The 12274-nt window shown below is 37.5% G+C and overlaps 1 protein-coding gene across 1 annotated transcript; it reads right to left on the reverse strand.

Annotated features, from left to right (window-relative positions):
* Positions 1–326: 326 nt before the first annotated feature.
* Positions 327–7451, reverse strand: LOC147307374 (uncharacterized). Its single transcript, XM_086275481.1, has 6 exons — positions 7355–7451; positions 6931–7038; positions 2475–2735; positions 2214–2374; positions 1881–2134; positions 327–978 (listed from the first exon to the last, which is right to left on the reverse strand). The coding sequence occupies exons 1-6, from the start codon at positions 7449–7451 to the stop codon at positions 828–830; spliced, it is 1032 nt and encodes a 343-aa protein (XP_086131607.1). The 3' UTR covers positions 327–827.
* Positions 7452–12274: the final 4823 nt, after the last annotated feature.

Raw genomic sequence — 12274 nt, forward strand, 5'->3', positions numbered from 1 at the left:
TACGATTCATTAAATATTCTCAGACACTGTTTTCCCTCTGCAGATATGCTCTCTCTTTATTTAGATTGTTTCTGACATTTACATTTGTCTTAGAAACTGTTTTTCAAAAGTTATGATTTTTAGAGGAACATATTCTAACTCTTTTAAAGAAGTAAACTGATAATATCATGCGCTGTACACGTGATGGACAGCAGCTACTCTGTCAGGCCTAAAATGAATAACAGGAAGCAGCCACAAAATTCACTTATTATCCCTTCAGATGCTCACCAACATGCTTGATCTCGTTTCTAAATTATCCAGTAATCCAGTTAAGTTGAAGTCTTATATAATTCAAATATTCCAGAAATATGTTATTAGCCTTCCAAAATATTTTCTACAGTTAAAAATACTGACTAAAGTATAAATAATGACTTTGACTCTCTATTTATCATCTTTCCTTTTGTACACAGGCTGCTAAAAGAAACAGGTTATTAAAGCTGCAGTTTTAATTGTTACCAGGCACAAGTGTTTCTTAATGTGTTCATCAGCAGATGAGGTGTAAACAGACATACTGGTATAATATTGTGTTAATAATGTAAAACACTGTAAGTCTGTATATATTTTAGATGAACAATTTACTGTAGCATTGCTGTAGATAAATACAGGGTACACATATGGGCATAACAGTTTTAAACAGCAGTTTACTTTATATAAATGTGCTGAATAATGCTTTTTCATGTTAGCTGTAAGATTTGCTAATATGCTAAAAGGTTTATTAAATGCTTACAGAGATTTGTCTGATAGCAACTTGTGTTCATGTAAGATTGTGATGCATTATTGCAGATATTTTAGCTCAGTGGTTTTGGTGCTTTTTCACAAATCCATTTCATTTGGGCATCACATTTAACGTCGTTCCAGCTCTTGTAGAAGTTTGCTTTGGGATACAGCGCTGCACAGTCCTCATTGTTGATATCATTTGGCTCTCCATCATTCCAGTACCTGAAGCAAACGACAAGTTACACTGCTGAGACAGGATTTCCTTTCACGCGATTCACATTAATTGTTATTCACCTTTTATCTTATTCGTGTAATTTATCCTTCAGGAGGACAAACACAACTGACCGCTGATTTACACAAGTTTCACCGTGTGTATACGTTTAATCAGGCCTCCTCCTGACATTCTTTTGTTATTTCAAAAAATGATTACCTTGATATTAATTGTGTTTTAACTTTTGTACAGTTCTTTGTTGCTTTTATGTCTTCAAAAAGAACTATATAAACTTTACTTTACGTACTTTTCATTCTTAATGTGAAATTTCCAGCAAATCTTACATTACATGCTACATTAAATGAAAAGATGCACAGTATTCAAAGACCAAGAAGAAGTTTTTGTATATCTGTATGTGGAGAATGGACTAAGTGTATAATTAAAACAAAATGAAAACATAAAAAAGTAGAAGTACGAATGTATATGTTCATCTGTTGTATTCTATTTAATCAATTTAGCGTAGCAGGGGGACTGGAGCCTATCCCAGCCACCGTAGGCGGAAAAGGCCGGGTACACCCTTTGCTGTAGTAATGTAGATTGTTGTTTTGCATTGTGCATTGCATATTGCATTACATATGTATGTGTATATAGAGATGTGTATTTGTATGTATGCATATATGTGCATATATGTCATTGCTGTACATATAGATGATATTGAGCTGATAATTTTAATTGCATCAAAGGGATTGGATTAAATAAGTTTATAATGCCTCCTAACTCATGCTAGCAGGTAAAATAAGCTGTGTAGTGTTGTTGGAGACAACTCAATGTACAGTACACTTTTGTTGTTTATGTTTATATTTCTTCATGTTTGAAATGAAAGCAGTCATTTTAAATGACACTGAACTCTTACCCTTCAGCAAGTAATGTTCCATCCCACCATTTCCAAGTCCCTTCCTCATGGACGTCTCTCAGTCCGATCCAGAAGCCCATTGGGGGATGAGGCGTATCTTGATGATTTATTCTTCTGCTTATCCAATCCAGAAACTCAGGGTCTCTGTGAGGCATCCAAGGTATCACACGGCGAGGAACGTCAGACTCCCAGACCAGGTCACGAGTTTGTGTCGGGGCAGCTTGATGATTTATCAAATAATTGACTGTTGAGTTCTAACGAAAAAAGAAACAAAACCAAAGATAAATTTTCAGAAATCTGCATGAACACCGCTCCACAGAAATACTAACAAACCTCTTCATCTTGGCTGTCTATGATTATAAGATCTCCTCCCTGCAGCTGACAGAAATCTCTGGATTCCTTCCATGTTTTGAATTCATTTGACTTCAAGGGGAAGTAGTAACATACAGAGTTCATTAAAATCCATCCTGCAGGACAGTGTTTGCAGCCATCGCCTGTTTCCAAAAGAAAATACCACCATTATAGAAAATTATGAAACAAATCATTATGCTTTTACAATTGTATCATATACAGAAACAATGAAACCGGTCTTACTAAGCATTGATAAGCGTGTTCTCATGGCTTCAATTTCCTTTGTGATTTTTTCCATCTGACTTTTATAGTCATTGCTTCGTTTTGTCTGGTGTTCAAGCTCCCAGTTGGTTTGTGTCTGACGGCTCATCTCACTGTCCAGCTGCTTCCTGGCATCCTTCATGGTTTCCACTGCAGTCTTGTAAGTATCCTGGAGGTTGATGAGCTCTTTGCTGATGCGTTCGGTATCATCGAGCGTGAGGTGAGTGTCTGTGAGTTTGTTATCTGCAATTGTTGAATACGGTTACTGTTAGATTTGTATTGTTGATTGTCATTTATGCTTAGAAATATTTACTTATATATGCTTAGAGTTTTGTAATTAGTTGTAGATTGGTAGAGGTTTTGATCCTTGATAGTCTGCAAACTTTGTGTGTATTAGACAGCACTTTGGGAGCATGAGAGGTCATACCGTGTCTTATTGTTTTATGGTAGGATTAACGTAGTTGCGTCTGTTCTAGTCTAAGTGCTCTTTGTTTAGATGAACTGCAGGACTTCCTCACCGTGTTATCTAGGATGAACCATCTAGGGTGAGGCTACCCTCTTCCTGACCAAGGATGTTTGACCCTTTGATCAGCAGGCCACACACACACACACACACACACACACACACACACACACACAGGCAAGGTACTCTTTGTGTGTATGTAGACGTCATATGTTAATGAACTTATACATATTCATGTAACCTCAATAAAAGAACAGTGGTACGGGAGAACGGACGAGAGCAACTGGGGTCAAGCAAAGGAACGGCGTCTGTCCGGTTCTCTCCCATGCACGAGAAACATGAAGAAGCTTGCCTACTTGTGTCTTGCTTTGCAGTGTAATTACACTCAACAAAAATATAAACGCAACACCTTTGTTACTGCTCCCATTCCCCATGGGATGGACGTAGAGACCTAAAATTCATTCCAGATACACAATATAACCATCCCTCCCAAACAGTGGTCACAAATCAGTCCAAATGTGTGGTAGTGGGCACATCTGCTATATTGAGATAATCCATCCCACCTCACAGGTGTGCCACATCAGGATGCTGATCTGACATCATGAGTAGTGCACAGGTGTACCTCAGACTGCCCACAACAAAAGGCCACCCTGGAATGTGCAGTTTTGTCTCACAGCAAAATGCCACAGATGCCACAAGCAATGAGGGAGCATGCAACTGGCATGCTGACAGCAGGAATGTCAACCAGATCTGTCGCCCGTGCATTGAATGTTCATTTCTCAACCATAAGCCGTCTCCACAGGCGTTTCAGAGAATATGGCAGCACATCCAACCGGCCTCACCACCGCAGACCTCGTGTAACCACACCAGCCCAGGACCTCCACATCCAGCAGGTTCACCTCCAAGATCGTCTGAGACCAGCCACCCAGACAGCTGCTGGAACAATTGGTTTGCACAACCAAACAATTTCTGCACAAACTGTCAGAAACCGTCTCAGGGACGCTCAACTGCATGCCCGTCGTCCTCATCGGGGTCTTGACCTGACTCCAGCTCGTCGCCGTAACAGACTTGTGTGGGCAAATGCTCACATTCGATGGCGTCTGGCACGTTGGAGAGGTGTGCGCTTCACGGATGAATCATGGTTCACATTGTTCAGGGCAGATGGCAGCTGAGAATGTCCCAGTTCTTGCATGGCCAGCATACTCACCGGACATGTCACCCATTGAGCATGTTCGGGATGTGCTTGACCGGCGTATACGACAGCGTGTACCAGTTCCCACGAATATCCAACAACCTCGCACAGCCATTGAAGTGGAGTGGACCAACATTCCACAGGCCACAATTGACAATCTGATAGACTCCATGCAACGATGTGTTGCACTGCATGAGGCAAATGGTGGTCACACCAGATACTGACCGGTTCTGGGTCCCCAGACCCCCAATAGCGCAAAAAACTGCACATTCCAGGGTGGCCTTTTGTTGTGGGCAGTCTGAGGTACACCTGTGCACTACTCATGATGTCAGATCAGCATCCTGATGTGGCACACCTGTGAGGTGGGATGGGATTATCTCAATATAGCAGATGTGCCCACTACCACACATTTGGACTGATTTGTGACCACTGTTTGGGAGGGATGGTTATATTGTGTATCTGGAATGAATTTTAGGTCTCTACGTCCATCCCATGGGGAATGGGAGCAGTAACAAAGGTGTTGCGTTTATATTTTTGTTGAGTGTATATTGTCTTCAACGTTCCAGCGGATGGGTTCAAGCTACAAACCTATCAGTTACTTTTCTTATTCTTAAGTAACAATATTATAAATCAGGTGGTTTGACAACATTGTACATCATCAGTTTTATTTAGAAATGTTATTGTAGATTTCCAAGATTTGTACAAATCATTGTAGCATCAGTACAATGAATCAATAAGCAGGCTGGCAGCAAATTACTCACCTCAGTACATTTAGTCACAGACAGACACATTTTCCCTGTAACTGTGCCTTCGCTCTAACTTTTGTTGAAAATGTGATTTATGTGATGATTTTGCCTAATAGTAAACAGAAATATTTGTCTTTTTCAACATCCTTAGAAATGTTGCTCAACGGCTATCACCAAATGGAGCACTCTAAACTCTGCACTGGAAAAATATCCCTTACTTCACCTGTGATCACACACTTTGGTTTTCCAGTGCAAAGGCAGCTGGCAGAGGAATGGCCAAGGAAAGGAAAGACCTCACTGAGCGAAAAAGATGAGGACAAAAGCTTCAGTGCAGCTGGTCTCAGGGGATGAAGCAAAAAGCCTGATCTCTTAGCAAGGTGAGTTTAATGTTATGATTTATTTTACTTTTTGATGGTATGTTCAATGTATGTTACTTGAATTATACAATGCTCAAGTCATTTTCCACCTCAAGTTTCTCAATATTAAACCTTGTAGCTTTATTCATTTTATTTTTGGCTTAAAAGTAAACAAGAGCAACAAAAAAAACCCTAACTTTTTAAAATTCTTTCTGTTCCTCTTTTTTCCTCTGAACACATCCTGACCAGGTTCAATGAGACGGGGGAAGTAAACAGCGATACATTCACCCAGACTGCTGATGTTCCTGTATGAACTGAAAAACTTTGAACATCCAAGAAAAAGCTGAGGTTATTTTCTTTACAGCTCATATGGATCTTGATTGACTGAACATTCAGACTTTATTCAGGACTTTGCTACGGGGAGAGAGGTACCAACATGTGTGAGCACATGTGTACACACACACACACAGCATCTCACTTCATGCTTGCCCTTCCCCTAGGCTCTTGTGTCACTCAGCAGTTTGTCGTATTAATGTCTTATTTGTTGAAATTTACAGTCCATGAGCTTGACCTCATTCTCAGAGGCCTCGCTAATATTTAATGGTCATGAAATATGTCAAACTTTTCTCCATCCCTAAAGTTAAACAGCTGAGAGCATCTTTAGCGCAGCAGAGAAAAAGATGTGCACCATGAACCAGAGTTTAAGTGATCCATTTAAGTGACCCTTATGCCTTTGCTGCTGATGAAAAGTTTTCATCAGAAGAAACACTTCTAATTGTACTTTGCTCCTCACTGTCTTTGAAAGGTAAGCGTAGACAAAACAAATCCAGTAGATGCAGTCTATCTGGAAGTTTAGTATAGTAATCTGTCTTTTTTGTTTTAATGTTTTATTTTGTGTTTTATTTATTTATTATATGGGGGGGAAAGTCCTGTCAGCCTTGTGCTGAGAGGGCTGCAGTCATCGATCTTTTTTTTCTAATAAACCTAAATCACAGGATCACTGATCTGTTCAGTTTTATTCATGTAGCACCGCTTAGCTGTCAACAACTCTCATCTCAAGTCACTTCATATTGTAAGGTAGAGATCCTACAGTGTTAATCTAGGATAAAGTAGTCTCGGCTTCATTGATGAAGTAAATGCAATGATTCAACAGACAAGAATAGAAACCACAGCTTAACAATTTGGCTGATGCAAAGAACCACGAGGCAGTGATTCCAGCTTAAATGTATTCTGGATGTTGTTAAATATTCTTACATTTTTTGTTAATGTTTGCCAGGTATCCTGTTTAAAGACAACACTTTGAAGTCACTTCCATGTCTTTACATGAGGACAAACTCATTTCAAGGAAAATAAAAATGCTCAAATTTTAAAGATTGTAAATTATTGTTTAGTCATTTTATGAGGAGATGGATGCCGGCATATTTTAGTACAGTTTTGGAATTGACGAGAATAAAAAGAAAAGAATAAAAACCAATTTTGTTGTGTACTAAAACAAACAAACAAACAAACAAAAAACAGAAGGTGTTCTGGCAGAAAAATTATCAGGACTTTTTTCAGTTTTTCTGAAGTTTTTTCTTTTTTTGGACTATTGGCAAAGTTTGATAACCATTTGCTAAATTGCAAAAAAGAAATTATTTAATAATGAAAACATTTCTGTGCACTATAACTCATAATGACTTACAGTGGATCCCCAGGCCAACATTCAGTATCAGAAGAACAGCAGCAAGAAGCGCCAGGCACGCTGCAGCCAGTCTGTGGCGTCTCCCAGGACTCATAGTGAACATGGACACTAAACAGGCAGAACATTATGAATTTTCAGCTTAAAGGCAGGTAACACACATATAACTTGGTTGAAGCTTTAAAAGAGTAAAATGTGATCATTTTAGGATTTAATATTACTGTTTACTAGTAGTTTATTTAACATCTGCTCTGTACTCTTTATTTATGATTAGAAAAATCCTGTTAGAGCATGTAAACCTTACACGTAGTTGTCTCAGATCATCAGGTCCTGTCATTAAATCTTAACTCTGTAAAACCTACTTCAATCAAAAGAATCAGAAACCTGACTATGGGAGTGCAATGAATAAAAATTTGAATTATTATACCTTGTATCCTGTTAGACTGATGGTAAGGAGGATACTCTTCCTTGTGCAAATCGTCTTCATAGACAAGTGTCTGAAAACCACCATTTGTCTCCTCCATTCTCACTGTTCAGTCTAAATCAGTCATATGTCAGTGCATTTAAGCAACAATCTGTCACAGATTGTGACGCCTACTGCTGAGGTAATCAACAATCAGTTCCAGTGAAATCTGCTGTCTGTAAAAACAAAGAGGGAAGTGATAGATGTTATTAATGTGTGGGTTCCACAATTACTTTCCAGATACACGGGATGTGCATCTGCTGATCTCTTTGAGAGAATTCAAAGAATTTGTCCAAATCACAGCTGAAGGAACCCTCATCAGTGTTCAGTTGAATTTTATTTATATAATCAAATGTCACAAGAACAGTAGCTTCAAGGCACTTTATATTGTAAGCTATAGACCGCACAATAATAAGAGAAACTCCAACTATCATACAAGCCCCTGTGAGCAAGGGCTTTGGCGACAGTGGGAAGGGAAAACTCCCTTTTAACAGGAATAAACCTCCATCAGAACCAGGCTCAAGAGGGGCAGTCATCTGTTGGTGAGGAGAGGGAGACAGGACTGTGGAGCGAGTTGTTAAAGACTTGTGACACTGACCAATAATTTGCAGTACTGCTTGCTATTTTTTTCATGATTGCTGGTTTCTGATGTGTTAGGTTACAAATTACTTAGAAGCCAATTGAAGCTCAAACTTTTAATTTAAGCTGTCAAGTTAGCTCACTTATAAAAAACAACTTATTTAATATTTTCTGCTGAAAATCTAATGTGAATGCTGAAAGATTTTTGATATATGAGATGATATGTTTTTGTGAGAAAATATCAGCCAAAATATCAACTATAGTTTTTGGTTAAGCTTTTACCGTATATCATGATGTGGGACAGCAAACAAAATACATTAGAGCAAATAGCAGTACCAAACACTGAATATGATACTGATTTTTTTTTTTTTAAGAAAAAGAAAGAAAGCAAAAATTTGAGTTGACAGGCATCAAAATCAAGAAGGTTTTGGTCTCAAATGATGTTGTCAGCACTGAGCTGAATGCATCACTTGAAAAAAAAAACAATGATCAAAATCATCTATAGGTAGATTTTTACGTTTGAAAGTGTTTAAAAGTTATTTTAAAACACACTGTGGGGGCCGTGTTTGAAGCAGATTTAGTCTGGCCCAGATATTTTTGGGGCACACAGATGTACCTAGTAAAATTGCATGTCAATATGAGAGTGAGGAGAGGGAGAGTGTTTTACTCTTTGATTTTTTTCAGTGTTACATTTAGATTGTTACTTTACTTTCTAGTATTTTTGAGCTCTCACAACTTCACAAGTACAGATGTTAGTCACATAGATTTTAAAGCCTTAAAAACACATTTAATCAATTAACAATTTAAAAGTGCAACCAAATCAAATTTTGATCAATTCACATTGTTCCAAATATATTATATTTTCAGTATCAAACCTTCACCAGTTTTAAGTCTCTGGCATAGATTAAGAGAAACAAGCACCAGTACTGGGTGTCATGTCTGTTTTGCACCAATTAACAGGAGAAAACTTCAATAAGTGCGTTTTGGTTAAATTAAAATTCACCAAATAAACGTACAATATTGGTTTTCAGATGATCTGAAACAAGAAGTTCCGTGTTTGAGCATTAAAAAAAAATATATCGTCTTCTGCGAACAATAAAAACCTGAGCACAAGTGTTAAAATCAGGGGCGATTTTAGCCCATTTTTGGGGGTGCTTCAGCACAAATGAATCAAAGCACCCCCAAAGATTTCTTACTTTTTTGACAATATTTGCTGTTTGTGTGACACACTACTAAAATTATAAAAAGCATACAGTACTTGGTTGGACGTAACACTTTAGCAATAAAATTATAGATTAAAAAAAAGGAGCCACATTCAGGTAAACGTGTAAAATCAAGAATAATGTCGAATCAGTGTTTCAATATTTATATATTTTATTACATGTTCATGTGGTTTGGTTATTTGCCTTTTGGTTGAAAGTACACTGAGAGAGGACTTTTTGTTAGCGATCTTAATAGTATTTTTTTATATTAATTTAATTTTTCATCTAATTGAATACAATCTATTTGTGTATGATTGTCAGTCCGAAGAGGGAGAGAGGAAAGAGGGAACGTGAGGAGAAAGTACAAGGTCAGGAAGAACCAGGTAAGAAAACAGACAGGGAGCAGTGACAGGCACAACAGAAACTGAAAAAAACCTGATTTTACTCATATAACATTATAATTGATCAGGGAGATTAAAATTAATGATATATTTTTATGTGGTTCAGCCACAACTCTGCTAAAACCTCAGCCAGTAATAGGTAGGCCAACCTTTGGACCGTCCAGTTGTCTGTATGACTGCCGCAGTACGTGCATCACATTTGCTCACTATCAGAAAGAGCCAAACAGCCCTGGTGGAGTGAGGAGCTGTAAAGAGAAGCAGATGCTCTGTTTCTAAAAATGTTTTAAGCTTGTTTCAAAGATTCTGTACTGCAGCTTTAAATGTTTTCCAAAAGCACACAGACACTTATCAGTGTTTCTCAAACTTTTTACAGTGTGGACCACCTGATAAAAATGTCAAGCTCTCCTAAGGACCACTATGAAAGCATGAAACTCATAAATCTTACAACACGAAATTAGTATCTGCAGTAAAGATTTTTTTCATGCATTGTATACATTCTACCACAGGCAGAGTTGCCTCCATTTTTATATTCTTTTTTTTTTAATATTTTGTAATAATTTATTCTGTTTTGTGAGTGTTTTTTATGTATCTGTATCATATTATACAAACACATTAAAAGTGAATCTCTGTCCAAAAAATGCACTCAGTTTACTTCTTACTCACTATGAGCATCATTCATTATTCTCCCAGTAATTAAGGTTAGGATGTTTTTTCCTTTTTTATTCCAATCCATTCTTCTTTTGCAGCATTTAAATAACCTTTATCAGATTTGATGGTTTTGTTACAGACTTTTCAAAAAAGTGTTTTGCTTTTATTTCACAAATGTGGGATTAAATTGTTAAAATGTACAAAACAGTGATGTCATGTTTTATGATGAGGACCCAGGCAGAGAGACTTGATGAATTTAAGAATCTTATGATTTAATAAAGAAATTTGCAGACTTGCACAGAGATGGTAAAATTATGATGACTGATAACGGAGACGAAGACAACAGACGACGAGGACAGGGAGGATGCAGGGACCGAAAGAGACAGGGAAGAAGTCTCATTGTGACGAGTAAAGTGTATCTTGGCTGGCTGGGCAGCTCTCTGGGTGCTCAACACCCCCAAAGCTCTGATCCTAGAATTGCCCCTGGTTAAAATACAGTTAAAAGATACAGGTCAAAATTCATTTTAAAAATCCAAACACAAGTCTTCAATGTATTTATTAATGTTCAAACCTGCACTGTAATATACTCTGCAAGACTAGAGGACATAGCAACAACTGCTATAGTACAATCAGGATCATCTGAAGTAATTGCTTGAGCAGTAGAGTTTATCTTAACCTCTTAAGACCTGAACTCTTTAATGGCATGCATTTTTGATTTCTCTTTGCTATTTTGGCTGATTGGGACCTGATGAATGTAAAAACAAAGAATTACGTGATTTTTTTTTTTTCTGAGAAAAATGAGATCCACATATCAGGACATCCCCTTTAAATTTCGATAAAACAGTGGCAGTATAATGTCCTCGTAAGTGGATATCAGGCCCTTGTAGAGCAAAATGTAGTATTTTGTTCTAGACAACCCAAAATGTGATGTCCACATATGTGGACACCAGGTCCTAGGAGGTTGATGGCATTTCACATATCCATAGCAAATGGTTATCAAACTTTGCCAATAGTCCAAAAAAAGAAAAAACTTCAGAAAAACTGAAAAAAGTCCTGATAATTTTTCTGCCAGAACACCTTCTGTTTTTTGTTTGTTTGTTTGTTTGTTTTAGTACACAACAAAATTGGTTTTTATTCTTTTCTTTTTATTCTCGTCAATTCCAAAACTGTACTAAAATATGCCGGCATCCATCTCCTCATAAAATGACTAAACAATAATTTACAATCTTTAAAATTTGAGCATTTTTATTTTCCTTGAAATGAGTTTGTCCTCATGTAAAGACATGGAAGTGACTTCAAAGTGTTGTCTTTAAACAGGATACCTGGCAAACATTAACAAAAAATGTAAGAATATTTAACAATATCCAGAATACATTTAAGCTGGAATCACTGCCTCGTGGTTCTTTGCATCAGCCAAATTGTTAAGCTGTGGTTTCTATTCTTGTCTGTTGAATCATTGCATTTACTTCATCAATGAAGCCGAGACTACTTTATCCTAGATTAACACTGTAGGATCTCTACCTTACAATATGAAGTGACTTCAGATGAGAGTTGTTGACAGCTAAGCGGTGCTACATGAATAAAACTGAACAGATCAGTGATCCTGTGATTTAGGTTTATTAGAATAAAAAAGATCGATGACTGCAGCCCTCTCAGCACAAGGCTGACAGGACTTTCCCCCCATATAATAAATAAATAAAACACAAAATAAAACATTAAAACAAAAAAGACAGATTACTATACTAAACTTCCAGATAGACTGCATCTACTGGATTTGTTTTGTCTACGCTTACCTTTCAAAGACAGTGAGGAGCAAAGTACAATTAGAAGTGTTTCTTCTGATGAAAACTTTTCATCAGCAGCAAAGGCATAAGGGTCACTTAAATGGATCACTTAAACTCTGGTTCATGGTGCACATCTTTTTCTCTGCTGCGCTAAAGATGCTCTCAGCTGTTTAACTTTAGGGATGGAGAAAAGTTTGACATATTTCATGACCATTAAATATTAGCGAGGCCTCTGAGAATGAGGTCAAGCAAAAATCCCTGCTTGTGCTC

This window comes from Aulonocara sp. 'chitande type north' Nkhata Bay, linkage group LG19 (genome assembly GCF_057382095.1).
Source record: "Aulonocara sp. 'chitande type north' Nkhata Bay isolate Kocher_YH1m ecotype deep benthic linkage group LG19, A_spYH_male_GT1.1, whole genome shotgun sequence".
NCBI classification, from domain to species: Eukaryota; Metazoa; Chordata; class Actinopteri; order Cichliformes; family Cichlidae; genus Aulonocara; species Aulonocara sp. 'chitande type north' Nkhata Bay.

Coding starts and splice junctions, on each gene's coding strand:
- LOC147307374 (XM_086275481.1), bottom strand. CDS start 7,451: ATGGAGGAGACAAATGGTGGTTTTCAGACACTTGTCTATGAAGACGAT. Junction 2,135..2,213: donor TAGACAGCCAAGATGAAGAG/GTTTGTTAGTAT, acceptor TTTTTTCGTTAG/AACTCAACAGTCAATTATTT. Junction 979..1,880: donor GGAACATTACTTGCTGAAGG/GTAAGAGTTCAG, acceptor CGTTTGCTTCAG/GTACTGGAATGATGGAGAGC.